We start from the raw sequence: 21,378 nt of genomic DNA, 5'->3' as shown, positions 1-21,378 counted from the left end.
TCTTCACCTTCTCCTCCATGCGTATATGTTTTTTAATACAGTTGCAGTCATAGGGTATGCACCAATCTATGTTCTCTTGTGATGCTAGGTTGCATATAAACATCTTCTTAACAGTTTCATAGTTTTCTATTAAGTGGAGATATAATATCATAATTTACCTCCACAATTTTCCAATCATAGTGTTCAAATTGTCTCTAATTTTCTATATTATAAGCAGTGTGATGGGGGACATCATTAGGTACATATTCTGCTCCTCCTCCTCCCCCAATTGTGGCTATAGAAATCTAGTTTAGGATATACTGGGTGGGGTTATTGAGCCAAAGGGTAACAGCACGTTATAGCTCTTACTATATATTGCCAAACTGATTTCAAAAGAGGTTACGCCATTACCGACAGCACACACACTTCACCGAGCTCTCGCTAATGTTTCAAAAAGGCACCTACCTTTGTCTCATTTTAATTGGCATTACTTTGATGACAATCAGGTTAAACATAACCCTACCTTTACTTGTGAGTTGTGTTTCCTCTGTTCCAGAAGAGTCTGTTTCTGGGCTTTGAACTTTAGTCTCCACTGTTCTAGTGCTTCTTAACAGTTTGTGTGAGCTCTCTTTATAAGAATGATTTTAGGGGCCGGGCGCGGTGGCTCAAGCCTGTAATCCCAGCACTTTGGGAGGCCGAGACGGGTGGATCACGAGGTCAGGAGATCGAGACCATCCTGGCTAACACGGTGAAACCCCGTCTCTACTAAAAAATACAAAAATCTAGCCGGGTGAGGTGGCGGGCGCCTGTAGTCCCAGCTACTCGGGAGGCTGAGGCAGGAGAATGGCGTGAACCCGGGAGGCGGAGCTTGCAGTGAGCTGAGATCCGGCCACTGCACTCCAGCCTGGGCGACAGAGCAAGACTCCGCCTCAAAAAAAAAAAAAAGAAAAAAAAAAAAAGAAAAAAAAAAAAAGAAAGAATGATTTTAGGGCCAGGTGCGGTGGCTCACACCTGTAATCCCAGCACTTTGGGAGGCCGAGGCAGGCAGATTGCCTGTGGTCAGACCAGCCTGGCCAACATGGTAAAACCTTGTCTCTACTAAAAATGTAAAAATTAGCCAGGCCTGGTGGCTGGTGCCTGTAATCCCAGCTACTCAGGAGGCTGAGGCAGGAGAATCACTTGAACCCGGGAGGTGGAGGTTGCAGTGAGCCGAGATCACACCACTGCACTCCAGCCTGGGTGACAGAGCATGACTTCATCTCAAAAAAAAAAAAAAAAAAAGGAATGATTTTAAAGCATTGTCAACTGCAACCAAGTGTGAGTCTCTCCTTCTTGACATTCTTCTCCACTTGGGATTCCAATGTACTTCCTCTTGCTTCACTGAAATCTGTGACTGTTCCTGACCTCCTCCAGCTTCCACTCCTCGCCCATCCGAGAAAACTTTGTTTTCTCACGTTTCTGTATTTAGCCATCTTCCCTGCCCTCCCCTTCTCTCCTCTCTTCTCCCCTGCTCTTGTGATGTCATTCACTCTTACAATTTCATCTCTCACTGATGACCTCCAAATTCTTCCCTGAGCTCCAGATACCAACTGTCCACTCAACAGCCCCCCTTGTTCATCCCACCAGCACCTCAAACTCCACCTGTGCAAAGCTCCATTCTGCATTGTCCTCCAAATTTGCTTCTCCTCCCATATTCCCTAACTCAGCTACTCAAATACCTTTGGGTTTGGAGTCGCTTTTGGGAGAGGAAAGAGGAAGGTGGAGGCTAATGAGCCTGAAGAGGCAATCGGATTCTATCAACCTTCTGCTCAGAGAAAGAGCGCTGGGAAGGGCAGGAAAAGGCCAGTTGTCAGGGAAGATGCTGCTCCATGCCTCAATTTCCTTGCCTGCCTGGACACTAGAACTGATCCAGGTCTAGAGACAGATGCTTGAAAGCCAAAGTGAGTGGTCACCCTCCTAGAGCAAATTAACCCTTTACACTGACCTCACCAGCGTTTTCCTTCACCTCTTGAGCCTCTTCTCCAACAAGAGACTGGAAGGGATGCAGAAGAGGCGAAGCTGTAAGTCTAAACTTGTGCTGTTCATACAGTAGCCAGTGGCCACATGTGACTACTAAGCACTTGAAATGTGGCCACTCAGAATTGAAATGTGCTATAAGTATAAAATATACACTGGCTTTCAAACACTGAGTATGGAAAAAAAAAGTAAAAGGTTTCATTAGTAATTTTTTATTTTGATTGCATATCAAAATAATGTTTTGGATTTACTCTATTAGGTTATGTAAATATACTACTAAAATGAATTTCACCTGTTTATTTTTCCTTTTTTTGATGTGGCTAATAGAAAATAAGTTACATATGTGGCTCACATTCTGTTTCCATTGGACAACGCTGATCTAGACCCTCCCAGCAGGTGAAATGTGGGGCTCCAGGCTCAGGAGACAAGGGCAGTCCATGACAGACACAGGTACAGACCCTACTAGAGGTGTGGGCCAGCCAGAGCTCCAACCAGATGTCTCCAGACACCGAAGGACAGATTCTCGGTGGCCAGCCTCACTCAGGCAAAGCAAAGCCAGGCAACATTTCCTGGATAATTCCTTCAGTCTTTGACTTTATGAGGGTCTCTGGACTGAAGCTTAGCTCTCCTGAGCTTGTCCCTGTAGATGCCTCATTTTTCTGGAAAAGCACTCACCCAGGACCACCACCCAGACCTTTGGATTGCCTCGCCTTGATAGTTCATTGGAAGATTTTTCTATCATTCCACCTGGGCCAGGTCCTGGATCTCCTTCCAGAAGCCCAGAGGTGTCCTTCCCCCGTCTAGAGCCCTCCCTCCTACCCACTTGGGCTCAGGCTCAGCTCCCCGCAGGCTGGGAGGGGATGAGAGATGGAGGTGTACTCAACTTGACCTTGAACCTCCCTGTACACTACCTGGGTCACAGGCACATTTTGAGCTCCATTTCTAATGCCTATCCTTCCTGGAGAACAGAAGGGAACAGGAGGGGACCAGGGTGGCAGATATACTCCATTGGGCTGCCCTTCTCTGTCTCATTCTCCTTTTCCTGTGCCCCGGCTGCGCCATTTGAGGGCACTGAAGCTGGGGCCCAGTCTGCGTGGGTCTGCCCCTCCCTCTTCTTGCCTAGATGACTCCACCTCTCCCAGGTCCTGGCTGGGATCCGAAGGCCCCAGGCAAGTGGGGGAAGGGGAGCCACTCCCACTTTCCCAGAAGCTGCTGCTGCCTCTTCCTGTTTTGCTAAAACTCTGGCTCTGGACTCAAGCAAGGAGGGGGAAGTCACCAGCTCCTGCCCCCCAAAGGTCAACGTTGGCCCCCTGGTTCTCTTAGTTATTTATAGCCCCCCCCACTCCCCACCCCCAGGCACTGGCTAAGGAGCTGGATGTTTCCTCCCTCAAATAACAGCTGTGGCCATTGCCCCAGGGATGCAGCCAGATGGGCAGATCACTCCAGATGTGCAGTGTTTTGGGAGGGGAGGCCAGGCCCTTTCCGCAGTCCCTGTGGCATTCCCTGCAGCCTGGTCCAGGTTCCCCTCAACTTCAAGACAACACTTGAGGATCTCAGGAGGATCAGGAAAGTTGCACCTATTTTCCCATTTCTGTAGCCTGGCTGTACACCCTAGAAAGGTCAGCTTGGGTGATAGGCCCTATTGGATTCATTTGCATAAATCAGCTCAGTACTCACTTTGAGACCTCAAATTATAGAGGAAAACAGGCTTAGGGAGACAAAAGAGACAGGACACTGTCTTTCTTCTATTACTGATGTAAGCATTGGAGCTCTGTCCCTAACAGCCCAGTGTGTGTCAGGCACTGTAGTTAAGTATTTCATGTCCCGATCTCATCAGTCCTTGCAACAACCCTAATATAGCAGGCACTTCATCCCCTAATCTGCAGATGGGAAACCAAGACTCCTCGAGGTTAAATAATATCGTAAGGTCAAGCAGTGGGGAAGCAACAAGCTCCAGCCCAAGCAGCTCGACACCAAATCCTTGCTCACAACCACAGTACAACACCTCCTCACTCTGTCCACTCCTCTGGGTGCTTCTAAATGATCTCTCTTTTTTTTTTTTCTTTTTGACGTGGAGTCTGGCTCTGTCACCCAGGCTGGAATGCAGTGGCACAATCTCAGCTCACTGCAACCTCCACCTCCTGGGTTCATGCCATTCTCCTGCCTCAGCCTCCCGAGTAGCGGGGATTACAGGCGCCCGCTACCACACCTGGCTAATTTTTGTGTTTTTAGTAAAGACAGGGTTTTGCCATGTTGACCAGGCTGGTCTCGAACTCCTGACCTCAGGTAATCTGCCCGCTTCAGCCTCCCAAAGTGCTGGATTTACAGGTGTGAGCCACCGTGCTGGCCTAAATGATCTCTTAAAAGCTCAGTGCAGGGGGCCGGGCGTGGTGGCTCATGCCTGTAATCCCAGCACTTTGGGAGGCCGTGGCACGTGGATCACCTGAGGTCAGGAGTTCGAGACCAGCCTGGCTAACATGGTGAAACCCCATTTCTACTAAAAATTCAAAAAATTAACCAGGCGTGGTGGTGTGTGCCTGTAATCTCAGCAATTTGGGAGGCTGAGGCAGGAGAATTGCTTGAACCCAGGAGGCGGAGGTTGCAGCGAGCCGAGATTGCATCATTGCACTCCAGCTTGGGCAACAAGAGCGAAACTCTGTCTTAAAAAAAAAAAAAAAAAAGAGAGAGAGAGAGAGAAAGCTCAGTGCAGGGAACCCTGGAGCCCAGGACTCAGGGCCTGCCCAAGGGAGATGTCTGCACATTGTCTCTGCCTCCTCTGCCTTCCCACCCCTAGTCATTTAGGCCAAGCTGGAGTGAGGGATCTGATGAGACAGACTTCTAGAATCACTGTTCTGGGTTTCCTCAGACCCCAAGCACAGAGGAGAGCAGGTGAGGGCAGAACCATCTCCCCAACCCACATTGATCCATTAGGTCTCTTCCTGCTTGGAACTCTGGTGACTCTGAATCCACCCTCTCCTTTGTGGCATATGTTATTCGAATCCCTCATCCAACAGTTTTCTCCACTCCAGGTTCTGTTCTTAGACTGTATCCTGCCCCCCAGGAGGTGATGAATTCCTCACTGTGGCTTTTTTTTTTTTTTGCCTCTGTGCCTGAGAGCCTGACACGGTGCCTCGCATCAGAGTAGATGCTCAACAAATGTCTGTTGATGAAGAGGAGTATAATGGTGATGATCACGGGTGGAGTTTTTCTTTTTTTTTTTTTTTGAGACGGAGTCTCACTCTGTCACCCAGGCTGGAGTTCAGTGGCACGATCTCGGCTCACTGCAAGCTCCGCCTCCCGGGTTCACACCATTCTCCTGGCTCAGCCTCCCTAGTAGCTGGGCCTACAGGCGCCCGCCACCACGCCCAGCTAATTTTTTTTTGTATTTTTAGTAGAGACAGGGTTTCACCGAGTTAGCCAGGATGGTCTCTATCTCCTGACCTCGTGATCCGCCCGCCTTGGCCTCCCAAAGTGCTGGGATTACAGGCGTGAGCCACTGCGCCCGGCCACGGGTGGAGTTTTTCAGGGTCTCAGCCAGGACACCCCTGCTCGCCTCCCAGCTTAGCCGCCCTCAGCTCATTGCTCTCTTTCTTGCCTCTAATCTCCTGATTCACAGGCGCATAATCCAAACCCACCCTAAAAGACACTCCTGGGGAAAGAGAGGTGAGTGTCCTCAGGCCAAGACCTTCTCAGGGGTCTCTCCTGGAGATTCTGGAGTCAGAGGTACGTGCCTCCAAATAGGAAGCATTGAGATTTGTAGTAAAGTGGGATCCTGTATGCCAGCCAGTATCGCCCCTGGGCAACTGGAGGGTTGTGCTGGGGCATATGGCAAGGCCGAAGCTCAAGCCTGCCAGCGGGAGGACCACAGTACCCCTGCAGGGGCCCACTGGAGCAAGTAATGGTGAGCTGGCTGCAGAAAGGCATTTTGCAACTCAGACAAATTTCTTCTCACTCATGATTAGAATATGGCCCAGTGGCTGCCTCCCTGACCATAATCTCTGCTGGCACAGGCATCTCCGGGCTGGGCAGTGCGGGCTGTGGAAGGAGCGCTGACCTAGAAGCGTGGGGGCCCGAGTTCTCTGCCTGCCCTGGCCCTGATTAACCATGTCATCTCTGGCAATTTACATCCTCCTCATGTCCTCCGTTTCCTCATCTGTAAAAGGAATGGTTTGGATTAGACCAGGAAGTCCCAAACTTAACCACACTTTAGAATTACCTGTGGTGCTGCAGGTTCCTGGATACTATCCAACCTTCTCAAAGAGTCTGATGAGGTCTGGGATAGGACTCAGGAATCTTTTTTTTCACAGGTTCTTTTAAGTGGTTTTTATTTACTTATTTATTTTTTGAGTCAGTCTTGCTCTGTCGCCCAGGCTGGAGTGCAGTGGCGCAATCTCAGCTCACTGCAACCTCGACCCCCTGGGTTCAAGCAATTCTCCTGCCTCGGCCTCCCGGGTAACTGAGATTAATGGCATGTGCCACCACACCTGGCTAATTTTTGTATTTTTAGGTGAGGTGGGGTTTCCCCATGCTGGCCATGCTGGTCTCAAATTCCTGACCTCAGATGATCCACCTGCCTTGGCCTCTCAAAGTACTGGGATTATAGGCGAGAGCCACTGCACCCGACCTATGTGGTTTTGATATAGTGTTAGGTTTAGGGGATCCTGGAGACTAGATAATCTTATAAAACACTTGCAGCTTTTGGGAGCAAATATTCTAGTAAATGGAATGGGTACATCGTGAGGTTTTGCTGCTGAGGGGTTTTATCAGAGAGCAGGCGATGGGTAGTTTATTTCATCATTATCATTATTATTATTTTGCTGCTGGCATTATTGTTATAGAAGGATGTGGTGGCTGCCCATCTGTGTGTTTCTGCCATGAACAAGGTTCTGGCCTAAGCGGGGCCTTGCTTACCTCAGGGTTGGGAGTGAAGCTGGGAGAGGAGGGTAGGGAGGGAAGGGCTTTCCCTGGTGGGTGGGGCCTCTTGGCAAGGGGACCCTGCTTTCCCTCTCTCCTGGGTGGAGTTTGGCTCCACAGGCTTTGGCACCGAACTCGGGCTGAGAGCGTCTCTCCCCACCCATATTCCTCCCCCACTTTCACATCTTAGCCACTCAGCCCTGGGACTGCCCCCTTCTAGTCTTCCTTTCCCGACTTCCTCCCCAGGCCCCTCCAATCCTGCCAACCTCATTCCTGAGCCTGGCTAATCTGTTTGCCACCCTCTGCTTCCTTGCCTCGCCCTTGCACATGCCATTCTCTCTACCTGGAATGTCACCCCCTCTTCTCTCCCCACTCTGATTCACATCTCTGGGCTCTTTCAAAACCCAGCTTGACCGACACTTGCCAGCTTCATTGAGGCCATGTTCTGCCCTGATGTACTCAAGTCTTCCCTCTTTGCGATGCACTCATTTACACTTGGAATAACAGAATCAGAAAACTGCTTTAGACTCAGAAAAACAAATAGAGATGATCTAAAGCAGCCCCCTCATTTGATAGATGAGAAAACTGAGGCCCAGGGTGGTTGCAACTTGGCCAAGATCACACAGTGAGATTTTTAAAATAGTTGGCGTTGCAAGAGGCTTTCAAGTATTTTATGTGTTTGTTTTGTTTCCTCAACACTCTGTGACCAATAGAAGGGCAGGGGCTTTGTTTTTGTTTTTGTTTTTAATGTTCTTATCTCCACACTCTGGGTGTGTTGTGTATCCAGGAACTAAAGTAAGCAATTGTAATATTTGTTATGCCATCAGGACAATAATTCTAAAACTCACAGTGGTACAAATCTTTTTATGTATTATTCATCTGATTTCAGGCCAGCCCTGTGAGGTAAGTAGCCAAGATATTGCTATTTACAAAGCAGGAAACTGAGACTTAGAAAGGTGTGACCCAGGAAGTTAATGGCAGAACTGGGCCTGAAACTCAAGTTCCCTGACTACCAGCCCAGGCTCCTGATCCCCACAATGTCTCCTTTCTAGCTCTCTACTGATGCTCCTGGCTGGGGACCTGGCATAGTCAAAGGGGTGACCGTTGCCATCTTTTCATTCATGGTACCTTCTCTGTCTTGGGCTTGAGGAGACTGTCTGGCTTCCTGCCCCTCCCCATCCTGTCCCAGTGCTTTCTCCTTGTGTCCCCTGCCACATAGTTGGCACATAGACATATACGTGTATATTCAGAACTGCAGGTGTCTAGGGCAACAGACCACAGGGGAAACCACATCACCTCTGTTGACTCTGTAGGGAGATGGGGGTAAGGGGAAGGGACCAGCTTAGTTCTCTCCACCTGCCCCAGTCCCCGCAGTCATCTACCCTCCCAACCTGAGGCCCCGGTACTTATAGCCACACTGCAGCCTCTTCTTGATCTAGCCATCCAATTCTGGCCCAGAAGGATTTGGCACCTCTTCCCTCAGATCGTGAAATCCTGAATAGGGGACTGCCTGCCTGTACCCCAAAGCCACACCCCCAACACTACCCAGAATACTTATACGGTTCCTCTGATTCTGCCTGTGCTGTGCAACAGGTAAAGGTGGGAAACAGGGATGAGACCACATGGTTGGGGTCAGAAACTTGGCATCTGGAATGAGATGTATAGGGACCTCAAGGAAGCAGGCTGTACTGGAACAGGAGACCCTGGCAATGGCTTCTTCATTGTTTTGACCTGCTATGAAATTGTACAGGCTCTGAATCAGACATACTTGGGATTAAGTAACTTACTGGCTCTGTGGCCTTGGGCAGATCATTTTGTCTTTCTGAGTTTTACTTTGCTCATGGAAACAATGGGGATAATAATGAGATTTAAGTGAAAGGGCTTTGAACAGCATGTGATATGTAGAACATGCTCAATAAATCCTAAATTATCTTTCTTTCCTTCTTTTTCTTCCAGGCCTTCCTTCCCTCTTTCCTTTCCTTTGCTATCCCTTCCTTCCTTTTTTTTCCATTTCTTCTTTCCTTTCTTTTTTCCTTCCTCTACTTCTTATATCTCTTATGTCTGGTCCCATTAAACCCTTTATTTGGAGTTGGGGACCTAATCTCCCCTACTAATCTGCAAGTCCCAAACCCTATGAACTGGCATTTGATTCCAGATCCAGAAACTGAAATGCAAGATCCAAACTAACCCAACACAATGGGTGTCCACTGAGATCTCACTGAGGCCTTGGTGAAGGAGCACTTTCTGGTTGGCTTTGTGGAAAGTGTGTGAGGAGAAGTGCAGGCTACGGGAGGAATTGTGGCTGTGGCCTCCACATCTAGAAGGTTGGGAACAGAGGGTATCAGAAAGTTTGGATAATTTTCTGGGGCTTTAAATCCTGGCACAAAGTAGGCACCCAATAATATTTGTTGAATGAATGAATGGCCCCGTCACTTACTAGTTGTGCAACTTTGCTCAGGTTTCTTAAACATAAAGGCCATGCTTACTCATGAGCATAACAAGAATTATTGTTCAGAATAAATGATCTAATGTTTGTCCAGGGGATAGCAAGGACTACTACGCATTGAATGGTAAACAGTAGCTAACTAAGGAAAGAAGGAGAGGAAAAGGAGAAAGAGAAGGTCAAGTAGGCCCAGAGTCCCAGAGGGAAGCAGATAGGGGTGTCTTCAGGCTTTGTGCTGGCCAAAGACTCTAAGGAAGGCTCAGGAAGCCAAGGCAGGTCCTCTGGGGCCAGTCTCTTCTGCTAGGTGTTCAGCTGAGCAAGCTATGAGAGGCCTGGACTCAAGAGCTTTTTTAAAAAAAAGGCTCCCCATAGTAACCAGGCTACAGGAGACAGAGGTAGCTTGCATTTCTCTGTCTCATGTCTCTAAGGTTCTTGGAGGCTTTCTAATTTATCCTGGTAAGGGACATGTGACTTAGAAACTGGCTTAGGATTCTGCCATGAGGCGGGGTCTGGTAGGTAAATCTGGCAGGGGAAGGAGAGACACAGTCCAGCTTTCCCAGATGCAGGTTGCACATGCTGTCTTTTTCTCTGACTGTATGTTGGAGGCAGTGAGTCCTGGTATGTGTAGAAAGCCACATGTTGGGCAGTGTGTGGACAGACAGGCAGGGAGATAGCCTTTTTATTCAGATCACTCAAAACCCAGTGATGAGGTTAAAAAGAGAAAGAAGACTCACAAATAAATGCATGCACAATGCACATGGAAGAAATGAGCATAAAAGGGCCTGGCTTTAGTACAGAAATAGCTACATAAGAGCTACGGATATGTGTGTGTTGAGGGTTGGGAGCAATTGTGGAGCTAGACAAGGGAGATAGCAGGCATGTGGCTGGGGGTCTGCAGTAACCAAGTAGTTTTTCAGGAGTCTATGGACACCAAAGAGGCATTTGGAAGGAGGATGATCTGGCTTGGAATTGAGGGCTGGGGATGACATACCTAAGGTGGAACAGCATGTGTCTTGGAGAGTCAGCATGGGTAGTTATGGGGTGAAAGAGTGTACTGTAGCTGTCTCGCTCTGTCGCCCAGGCTGGAGTGCAGTAGCTGGATCTCAGCTCACTGCAAGCTCCGCCTCCTGGGTTTACGCCATTCTCCTGCCTCAGCCTCCCGAGTAGCTGGGACTACAGGCGCCTGCCACCTCGCCGGGCTAGTTTTTTGTATTTTTTAGTAGAGACGGGGTTTCACCGTGTTAGCCAGGATGGTCTCTATCTCCTGACCTCGTGATCTGCCCGTCTTGGCCTCCCAAAGTGCTGGGATTACAGGCTTGAGCCACCGCGCCCAGCCTGGAGAAGGTTCTTAAAAGTCATGAACATCTGTCCCAATTGGACAAATAACTCACATCAAGTTTGAATTCTGTGCAAGACACTGCAAGAAATGCACCCATGACTAAGGCAGTAGCTGGACTCATGGATATCCACTCTTGAATGCTCTTGGAAGGAAGGCAGTTGATACAAGTAGACGAGGTGGGTGAAGGTCAATGTATAAAGACCACACAGTTCAGGGAAGAATCCCTCTTGGCTATGGGAATCTGGGAAAGCCTCCTGGAGAAAGTGGTACAGTCACTTTCTTTTTCTTCCAGTCCTTCCTTCCTTCCCTCCCTTCCTCGCTCCCTCCCTCCCTCCCACTAGATAGGGAGTGGGTCTTGAGGATTGGAAAGATTTCAACAGAAGGAGAAAGGGGCTGGGGAGGACATTTATTTTGGAGGGAGCATGATGAGCGAAGGCAAGGGAGTGCGGAAGCGTGAGGACATGATGGGAAGCAGCTAGCAGCCCAGTCTGGTGGAAATAATGATAGTAATAATAGCGACTAACACTACTGAGCCCGAAGTACCAGGAGGCACTGGGCAGGGATGTGTATGGAGTCTGGTGCCATGTTGTAGTAGGGCTTGAATGCCAGGAAAGGCATTTGGGAGGATAAGTTAACAAGCGCAGAAGGGTTGGATCTGCCTGTCGACGGAGAACTGGGACAAGGAAAGGGGATGAAGTAAGAAGTCCCATGCTGAATATGCTGGTAGCAACAGATAGTGAGTCCTGAGCTGTGCCTGAGGGAACAGAATAGAATCTACGGTTTGAAGTTCACGACCAGCATGGCCAAGCCCTCCTAGGCCACTGTGGGCTCCTGCTTCCGATCAGACCTGACTCCACCTCTGGGGCTGCCTCAATTTCTCCTTCTCTGGATTCTTGGGGTTTCTTAGGATTGTGGGAGATAGGATGGGGTCAGGGGAAGCTGCTCCTTGGTTTGCAGTGGTGGCGCCTCATGCTGCAGAGAGCCCAGTGTTCCTGCGTGGTGGACCTCTCCTCTTCCTAGGAGCAGCTCCAGATTGCTGGAGGCAGACATGGTTGAGCAGCTACCCCAGGAAGCACAATGGCGAGGTCCTTAACCCCGACCCCTGACCCCTGAATCTGACCTTCTCTCCAGCTAAAAGAGGAGGGAGAGGCAGGGAGGGCCACTGCCTAAAGCCGGCCCTGAGCTGAGTTTATTAGCTGAGGGAGGGCTGGAGGCGGCTGCATTCCGACTCACAGACTGGAACATTTCTGTGATCCGCTGTAATGCACTGGGGGACACTGGGCACATTGCTGAAGTTTGACTCATAGGGACTGGGAGGGGGAAAGAGGGGGGTTGTGGAGGGAGAGGAATGGGAGGAAGAGAGGAAGAGGAGAGGAGGGAAGGAAATCCCTTGAGAAATTTCTTTAAAAAAAGAAAACTTTCAAAATCTGCACCACCCCCACACCCTTTTTCTTTTAATAGGAACAGGCTGGACCCTTCCGTTCCCCTCAGCAGGCATGGTGTGTGTGTGGGGGGGGTGCCAGTGGGGGAGGGCTGGGCAGTGATTCAAATCAGATCCTGGAACTTTCCTGAGGCAAGTCGTGCTTATGTGTGTGTGTGTGTGTGTGGTGGGGGGTGTTCGTCTGGGATTCCTTGTATGGGACGTGGGACTCCACGCGTGTCCCACTGTGCCCGCGTGCTTGTGGGCTGTACCGGTATGTAATGTGTGCACGGGGGTCCACCCCGAAGCCCCAGTGTGTGCTGTGTAAATGATTCTGCCCCTTGTAAACATGGATGCGTGCTCGTGTACGCTGTGTATGCGAGGGTGCGTGCGCCCAGGTAGCTGGGTTTCCGGGAATTGTGCACTGCACGGAGCGCCTCGCGGCGGCTCGGGCTCGGGGCCGCGGCCGGCGTTCCGGGTTCAGCGCTGCCTCTCTGGCCGTGCGCCGCACCCCGCCGCGATCCGGCCGCGCGTGGTGTCTGCGGCCCGCCTGTGCGCCGCCCGGTGCAGCGTCTGCCGGGGTGGTGTGTCCCAGGGCCGCGAGCGCCTGCCCCCTCCCTCCCCTCCCCCTTGGCCCGCTCTCAGACTCAGATAAAGCATTTCCTTCCATTGTCATCCTACCCGGCCGGCCGGGCTGCCAGGGCCCTCCCCCTCTCGGCCCCCTCCCTTCCTCTCGCCGTCTCACAGTCGCTCTGCAGCCTCCGGCGACTGGGGGGATGTGAGGCCGGTGCCCCAGCCCCCCGCCCCGCCATGAGCCCCCCGCTCTGAGGGCCCCGGCCCCTGGATGCACAGCCCCGGCGCTGGTGAGTACTGGGCGGCCGCCCCCCGCCCCGCCCTGCGCGCGGCACCCAGCGCCGCCCGCCCAGGCTCGGCCTTCGGCCCCGGCTCCGGCTCCGGCTCGGGCTCCGGCCGGCCCCGCGGGCCCAGCCCGGCGTGCACCCCCCGACCGCGCCCGTCCCGCCCGGCTCCGCGGGGCTCTGGCAGGCTCCGGGTCGCGGCTGGTTCCGGGGGCCAGAGGGCTCGGGCCTCCCGCGGGGCGCCCACATCCGCCCGCCCCGGGGCAGCAACAGGCCCGAGGGAGGGAGTTGGAGGCCCCGGCCGCCGGTGCGCGGGCCCCACGTCCCATCACCCCTGTTCCCGGGGAGGACGAACCGAGGAACCGGGGAGGGAGGGACGGCAGCGGTGGCCCAGCGAGGGGGCGGTGCTCCGGGGCGGAAGGTTTGGAAGCGCGAGGGCAAAGGGCAGGACCCACTGAGTTGGGGCTGGGCTTTGTGGGGCTGGACATCAGCGCCCCCATCCCGTGGAGCCGGGCAGGGCCCTACTCAGATCCTTCGGCGGGGAAAGAGGTCCCTTGGAGGAGTCTCTGAGTGGGAGGTTTCACTGAGCATCGCCCCCCATCCTTGCTTACCCATCAGGGTGAAGAGACACCTGTGCCCTAGTGAGCTGTGGAGGTCAATGCCGGCAGCGGCGCGGGAAGCGGGGTGCCACAGGCTGTGTGAGGGGTGGGGGACAGGATGTGCACCCCCCAGGCCTGGGGTCTGTTGGTGTTGGGGAGTGTGAGAGCAGGCGGCAAATCTGGCGGATGAGCTGGGTTCCCACCACCAGAGTTTCTAGGCCTGTGGGCTAGGAGAGAGCCCTTTGGGGCGCTCAGGCCACCTAGTGCCCCCACCCCCATTGCTTCCCGCTGTGGCTGCCTGTTTGGGTCTGACCTCCCCAGCCACGGCTGCTCCTCACTCCTCATCCCCTCTGGCTGAGGAGGCCACCCAAAGTCCTCCTGCACACCCAAAGGCCTCCCCCTGCATCTGGACAGTGGCTGTCTGGCTGCCAACACTCCCTGCCCACTCTCCTAGGCAACATCTGCCTGAGGCCCAGCTCTGCCTGCCGATTTCTAGGGTGAGAATGGGGCATCGGCCCTCAGCGGCCCTGCTGGGAGCTCAAGATCGACTTCTCAGCCTGTTCCTTGGACTTGCATCTGGACCTGTGGGACCTTCCTTAGGACCCCTATTCAGCCATAGGGCTGGAAGGAGACTGTGACTCAGGTCCCTGCCTTCTAATGAGGTGCTTTGGTGGCCTTTTCCTCCTCCATAGGCTGCTGCTACCCATGAGTTATTAAGTCATTTTCTTCTTCTCTGCAGCCATTTCTGAGGGAAACTAAGGCACAGAGTAGTCTCGCTGAGTGGTACCCAGCCCAGCGAGCCTAGACTGTAACCAGGTCTTGGACCTATTGGGACTAGTCCTCTGCCTTTAGTCCCCTGATGTCCTTCCTTGCCCAGCAGGGCCAGGCTCAGAGGCAAGCTCAGAGCTGCCTCCTGGTGTTGCACCTGGAATGGTCCTGGTGCAGTGTTCTCCTGAGGCCTCTGTGTCCCTTATTTGGTGGGTGTCTCTGTGGCCACCAGGTCTTACAGTGGGTTTTGGGGCAGGGAAGTTTGCATGTCTAAGCAGTTCACTCCACTTTGACACTGAAGTTCAGTTTCCCCTTCAGTAAAATGGGGAGAAAATTCCAAGCACACTTCTCAGAGCAGAGCAGGAGACGTTGACTATGGAGAGGAGAATCAAGGTTCAGTGCCATTATCCACCCCCTCCAGTTTGCTTAGGGATAATGGACCTCTGCTTTAGTCCTTGTTGGCCTCTGGGCATGGAAGCTGGAACTTTCTCAATTCTGATATAAAACCCTTGGGCAAGAGAGAAACTCATGTGTGATGGGGTAGGGAGTGGGGACCCTCTGGTAGCTGTGGGCATGCTTGCCCAAGGACTTGGAAGACAGAAGCCTGTGAAACCCCATCTCTCTTTGCCTTCTTTCTCCTGGCCTTTCGTTAAGGGCTGGTAATTTTGAAGTTGGCAGGGGCCTGAGACAAGGTGAGCTAATAATGCAAGACCCAGGGTCACTCAGTCAGGGAATGGCAGGCAGGGGGCGGCCAGAACCAGGCCTTCTCACTCTGCCAGTGCCCATTCTGCTGGCCCACCCTCCACAGCTTGACTCTTCCTGGCCTGCCCTCAGACTTGGGACTGGGGCCTCCAGTGTGGTGTGGGGTATTGCTGGAAGCAGGGCCTGAATAAGGCCTGGGGCCAGGGGGAGGGCATCTGTCCTCCCGGAGGCTCCCAGGACCGTGCGTTTGTGTGTGTTGGATTTGTTCACTAGATGGGGCACTTCCTCTGGGGCAGGAAGCTTTGATTTCCTGTGGTGATGGTGAGGAGGGGTTGGTAAGGATTAGGAGTTGGGGGCTCAGCTCTGGGCCATCCTCGATGCTGTTGTTTGGAACCACGGAGGGGCAGAGTTTCTGCTTGAGACTGCTTCTTCCAGCTCTTGGGAGGCAGGAAGGAGAGCCTTGGTAAGGAGGCCAAGGCAAGGCTGGAGAAGGAGGCTGTGAGAGCAGTGAGCTGGGGGTGGGCAACACAGCAGGAAGCCCGGTCAGCAGGTGACCCTGCCGGGTATTGTGTTTCCTTGTAATATTTTCCCCCTGTTTCTGTGGTAACCTTCCCTGGAGGCCCCAGGCCTTAGGGCTATAGGAAGGTGCCCCCAGACAGCCCTTTCCTTAGAGGCCTGAGTATTAGGAGGAGTCCCTAGATCTAGCCACCTCCCTAAACCTTTTGGCGCCCTAGGACCAGGGGCCTGGGAATCTAGGCAAGTGGCCTGAGTGAGCATGGACTCGGGGGCTGGGTGAAGGCCCTTTGGCATCTTCTGGGGGGAAGGGAGAGGGAAAGAGGGGAGCTGGACACCTGGAAGGGCTCTGAGCAGCTTGAGTCGCTGGCCTAGCCTCTGCCTCCTCCCAACCCATCCCCACTGCCCTCCTGGGGGGTAGCATGCTGCCTGGGGCAAGGGGCAGGGTTGGGGGTGGCAGAGGCGGGATAGATGTTTTCATCAGCAGAGCATAGCTCCTTTGGTCCTGGACCAGTTCCCAGAGGCAAAATAAATTCAGGACAGCGTCTGTTTAGTGTGGGTCTGCATGAGGTGTGTGAGAGCACACACTGGGTGTGTGGTGGGTATCTGTGTGTGTACCCACCCCCCGCCGTGTATGCTGATGTGGTGGCTCCGGGCTATTTGTGATCTATGTGGTGGTTCTGTGTTGGGTGTTTTGGGAGTATGCACACATAAAAGACAGATGTGTATCATCTGTCTGGTGCACACCTTTGCAGGTTACGGCCCTGTGTGGGGTATATGGAATACATGGACGTGTTTTTTGGGGGTATATACCTGGGCAGGAGTGGCTTTTTAATAGAAGTCCAGGTGTTGGCTTGTAAAACACCATCTCATTCGGGATTCTCAAATGTGAGTTCCTTGACCATTTGCTTCAGAGTCACCTGGGGAATGTGTTAAAGGTAAAGATCCTGGGCCGGGCGGGCGCATTGGCTTACACCTGTAATCCCAGCACTTTGGGAGGCCGAGGCAGGTGGATCACCTGAGGTCAGGAGTTCGAGACCAGCCTGGCCAACGTGGTGAAACCCCGTCTCTACTAAAAATACAAAAAATTAGCCAGGTGTGGTGTATGCGCCTGTAATCCCAGCTACTTGGGAGGCTGAGGCAGGAGAATTGCTTAAACCCGGGAGGCGGAGGTTGCAGTGAGCCAAGATCAAGCCATTGCACTCCAGCCTGGGAGACAGCAAGACTCTATTAAAAAAAAAAAAAAAATTCCTGGCTGGAAGCGGTGGCTTTGGGAGGCTGAAACAGGCAGATCGCTTGAAGGCAGGAGTTTGAGATGAGCCCGGCTAACAAGGCAAAACCCCATCTCTACTAAAAATACAAATTTAGCTGGGCACAGTGGCGCAGGCCTGTCGTCCCAGCTATTTGGGAGGCTGAGGCAGGAGAATCCCTTGAGCCCAGCAGGTGGAGGCTGCAGTGGGCCGAGATCGCGCCACCACACTCCAGCCTGGGCAATAGAGTGAGACTGTGTCTCAAAATTAAAAACATTAAGATCCTCAGGCCCATTCCAGATTGACTAGTCAGAATCTGAGGGGTGGGGCCTGGGAATCTGGATTTTAACAGGTGCTTCAGGTGATCCTGGGGCAAGGCTGTGTTTGAGGACCAGTGCCCTGGGTCAACCTCTTCATTTTTTCTTTTGAAGAAACAGACCCATAGAAGGTATGTAGTTTCTCTAAGGTGCTGGGCCATTAAGAGGAAGAACCAAGAGAAAACTCAAGGCTTCTAAGACCTGTCCAGGACTTTGTGCTCACCCATCTACCCGCTGTGTGTGTGTGTGCATGTGTGCTCATAACTACACTTTGTGATGACGTGAACCTGATTGGGCTGGTGCTAACTGGGGCTGATCTTTCCTCTGGGGTCTTGGCTTTCCTGTTTTCTGATCTTGTTCTTCCTGCTACATTCTGCTGCCTCCTTTTTGGAGAACTCCTGGAACTGTTGAGTGTCATCCCTAAAGGTCAGTGTTGGCAACCAGGGAATCATGTTGCTGAGCCAGTCATTCAGCAATTCATCCATTCACTGGATCCTAGCTGAGCCTTGCAATGTTCCAGGCACTGGGTACAGATATTCAGTGAACACATAGGCACAACATCTGACCTCAGGGAACTTCCACTCTCGTGGAGAAGACAAACAGAACAAGTAGGCAAGTAAAGGAATGAGTATGTGTGACTAGTTACACACTGTGATAAGCCTTAAGAAGGAAATGAACGAGGCATGGCAATAGAGAATAACAAGGTGGGACTTCCTTTGATAGGGTGGCCAGGGGAGGACTGCCTAAGAAGGTGACATTGATGCCGTCTCTCGCCTCCCCAGGCTGGAAGTGAGCTGTCAGAGCCTCTGGAGCCGTGCTTGGGAACTCCCTGGATCCAGGTGGAGGCCCTGGGTTGAGCAATGGCTGAGGGTTGGAGCTGAATTGCCAGCCTCTCACTTGGCATGGAAGATAGCAGTCTCCTCGCCTCAAGCAGCCCCAAAGGCTAGCAGAGGGGAGAGCAGAAGGGGGAGCTGTACAAGGCCAAGATCAAGGCCACTTCCTTGCTTGGGGAGCACCCTTTTTCTTCCATGGGTCTGAGTCCAGGGCCCTGTGGCCATACTGAATGTTGAGAAGGAGGCCGCATCTCCCCAGGAGCTCTCCTGTTTCACCTTCCTCCCACCTCCTTCCTTTCTCCGCCATCTCCCCAGTTGGGGAACTGCTGTGTCAAGTCCCTCCCCTCTGGTCTAGCCTGCTGCCTCTGTGGCCACTGGGATTTATTTACTTGGCTCAGGAATCACCAAAGAGAGAGGGTCAAGGCCTAGAGAGGACCTGGGCCCTGGAAGAGAGGACAGAACCAGAAAGGAGGGCTGGGGTCGGGATGAGAGAGGACAGGGCTCAAGGGAGGGCGGAGGCTGGGACAGGAGAGGCACACGGGGAAGATCTGAGCCCAGATGGCCCTTTGGCTGGGCTCTCCAGAGTCTCTCCTGGGCCCTTGGAATCTGCTGCCCAAACTGGGGGAGACTCTGAGACCAGATGGCCAGATGGGGCTGATTCAAGCCACTGGCTCTACATCAGCTGGGAGGAAATGCCCCCGTTTGGTCCACCTGCAGCTCTAGGGCTTCGCCCCTCTCAGGAGGTTAACTTTCACATCAGCAACTGGGGCGACAGGTTTCGGCTCTAGGCCAGCAGGCCTCACCCCCTCTCACCTCCAACCTCTTCTCCCAGGAAGGTTTTTCTGGGAACCCAGAGCTTCAGGCTGCAGGAAGGTGTTGCCTGGCCCTTTCCTTAGATTCTTGAGTGTCAAAGGAGCCCTGACGCCAGGCCTGCTTTCCCCCCTGCACACTGCCGAGGCTGTCTTCCACCCTGAGCCTCTCTGGAGGCTGCTCAGTGCTCTTCCCCACTCCCAGGCCTTCCCCACCCAAGCTCCACAGCCCCCACAGCAGGATGGGGAGGGGACTTCTCCTCCTAAGGAGGGCCCTGGGCTAAGCACACCATCCCCACCCTGTCTCCACACCACTTCCTTTTTCCTCCATGTTGCCTGCAGGGATTGTAAACCCTGGTGGTCAGAAGCTTTGGGCCTATAGGGTCAGCCTCTCACCCTGGGGATCCGTAGGGGAACTCCATTCCCCTTCAGTTCAGCTTCCTCCCTGCAGGGCCCGTTCCAAGGAGCCTAGCTTAGGCTCCTGAGGTGACCCCAGCCCAGAAGTCCCGTTCTCCTCTACCCCAGCCCCCAGAATGGCAGGAGGAGCAGGGCAGTCGGGGAGTGACAGGTTCGGAAAGAGTCTGGGGTGGGGGAATTCGGCGATTGGGCTGTAACCGTCTTGTTTTGCTTGCCCCACAAACCTGCACGTCCGGGGCGTCCGCTGCGCCCTCCCGGGCGCGTTCAGGTTATAGAACTGCTCTCAGAATGACAGGCTGGTGGCACCCGGCTGGGGCGGGGGGTGGGGAGGTGAAGGGGGGAGCCCCAGGCAAGGGGGAGCTGGAGGGTTAAAAATAGCAGCAGCCTTGTTTCGGTTAGCAAATGTGGAGGCGGGGAGCTGGAGGCGGGGCGGGCGGCGGACGATGTTTGCCCGCAGCGCAGGGCTGTGCTTCCCCTGGGTCCCGGGAGTGAGTCACGGCGGAGACGCTGAGGAGGTGCTGGCGCAGCACCCCACCCCCACGGGGCGAGGGGCTGAGCGCAGTCTTCGCCCCCCGGATTCCAGCGCTAAAGGAGGTGTGACTCTCCCTTCCAGGCAACCGGGGCCGCCTTGAGTGTGAGCCAGGGGCATCGTGTGATAATAGGGAGGAAGAAATGTGCCATTCTGACGCCAGAGACCTGAGTTTGAATCCAAGTCGAAAGGTGTGGGATCTTGAGTAAGGATGCAGATGGCTCTGAGACTTAATTTCCTAGTTTCAAGTGGGGCTTTTCTCTAAGCATGTGTAAACACTTGGTGCTTAAAGCACTCTGCAGATGTTAATTATCGCCTTAGACCCTACTGTATATATGGCAACGCCTGGCAGGAGAGCATCCTGTAAGGATGCAGAGGGAGGAATGGGATGGCCTTGGCTGAGTCTTGGTTTCTCCTGCAAGTGTGATTATGGGCACATTTTGCTCTGTGCCTCCACTTCTTCATCTGTAATGTGAAAATAATTACAGTTTCAACTTTATGGAGTTGCTATGAAGATTAAAGGAGATAATGTAAATAAAGTTAGCTCCGTGCTGGTATGAAGTCAGTACTCACTGAATATTCATCATCATTATTAATGTTATTGTTCATATTTTTTGAAGGTCAGGGATAGGGAATGTTGCAGACACGAAGAACAGAAACTGGGCCTAGCCCCAGTTCACAGAAAAAACCAGGCCAAATCCCTGTTCCAGATTCCTCCACCCATCAGGGCCTGGAACAGCCAGAGCTGTAGCCAGAAGTCATAGGGTGGACCCCTGCTTCTCTTGTTCACTCCTCCCCCAGCCTCACCCAGTGAGGCAGGGCGAGGAGGGACCCCAAGGCCTTGAAGCCAGCTGGCCCTGGAGAGGGGCTGCCGTGCCAGCCTGGGGAGGGTCTGGGACGGGGCTGCCCTGATGGCCCTGATGTGGAGTACCTTGCCAGCATCTGCTGGGGGTGACCTTTATTTTAGCCCTTCCCTTGTTGCTCTTATGAAGAACAGAGGAGGGGTGGGCAGGTCAGTGATGTCAGCAGTGAGTATTCCCAGCACAGCGGCTCTGGAAGAGGCATGAGGCATTTCTTTCAGGAAATGATCATTATTCAGCCAGAAGGCATTCATTAAGTAAGTCCTGACTTGTGCCCAGCCCTGTGCTAGGCCCTTGGCGAGATTCAGGAGAGGCAGAGGATGCTAGGTTGTAGATAACACGGAACCTCAGAGGATGTATGGTCCAAGAAGACACGGGGGCGATGAAAGCCCTGTGGACTAATTCTCACGGGAGCCCGAGGTCACACTTTGACTTTGCTACCATGGGCTGTGTCTATGTACATATATATGCTGCTTGATTATTACAGAGGCAGTCCATGTGCATTGTGGATACTCAGACAGGACGAACCAGCAAAAGCTAAAAAATAAAAAATATCACAGACCCGTCAGTCAGAGATCACTGCACATCTTTCCATTTCCTTGTGTGTCTTTGTGTGTTGTAATTTTTATGAAAATGAGATTACTCTGCATATACTGTTTTTTCAATCAGTGATTTCCACCTTCCATTATGGTAAATGTTCATCTTACTGAATTCCCAGTTGGCCAGAAATTGTCCTTACAGCTGATTTGTCCAAATCAGTACCCAGGACCATGCATCTGTCTGTTGAGTGACCTGAAGGCTGTGTGAGCACCC

General features: G+C 52.8%; 1 protein-coding gene across 28 annotated transcripts in view; it reads left to right on the top strand.

Moving 5' to 3' along the window:
- The first annotated feature begins 12,835 nt into the window (after positions 1-12,835).
- Positions 12,836-21,378, top strand: part of HDAC7 (histone deacetylase 7) — a 37,707-nt gene continuing 29,164 nt past the window's right edge. For 26 of the 28 annotated variants that reach the window (XR_012420175.1, XR_012420174.1, XR_012420173.1 and 23 more), the window contains exon 1: positions 12,836-12,974. Coding sequence is in view for 20 of the 28 variants with exons in the window: in XM_074006719.1 (XP_073862820.1) it covers positions 12,956-12,974 (19 nt within the window). In the remaining 8 variants the exon portion in view is untranslated. Of the gene's footprint in view, positions 12,975-15,381; positions 15,501-21,378 lie in introns of those variants that run through there. The other 2 variants (XM_015430829.4, XM_065524097.2) reach the window with 1 other exon arrangement.

This window comes from Macaca fascicularis, chromosome 11, assembly GCF_037993035.2.
Source record: "Macaca fascicularis isolate 582-1 chromosome 11, T2T-MFA8v1.1".
NCBI classification, from domain to species: Eukaryota; Metazoa; Chordata; class Mammalia; order Primates; family Cercopithecidae; genus Macaca; species Macaca fascicularis.
Note: the sequence above shows the minus strand (reverse complement) of the source record. Positions and strands in the feature narration are given on the sequence as shown.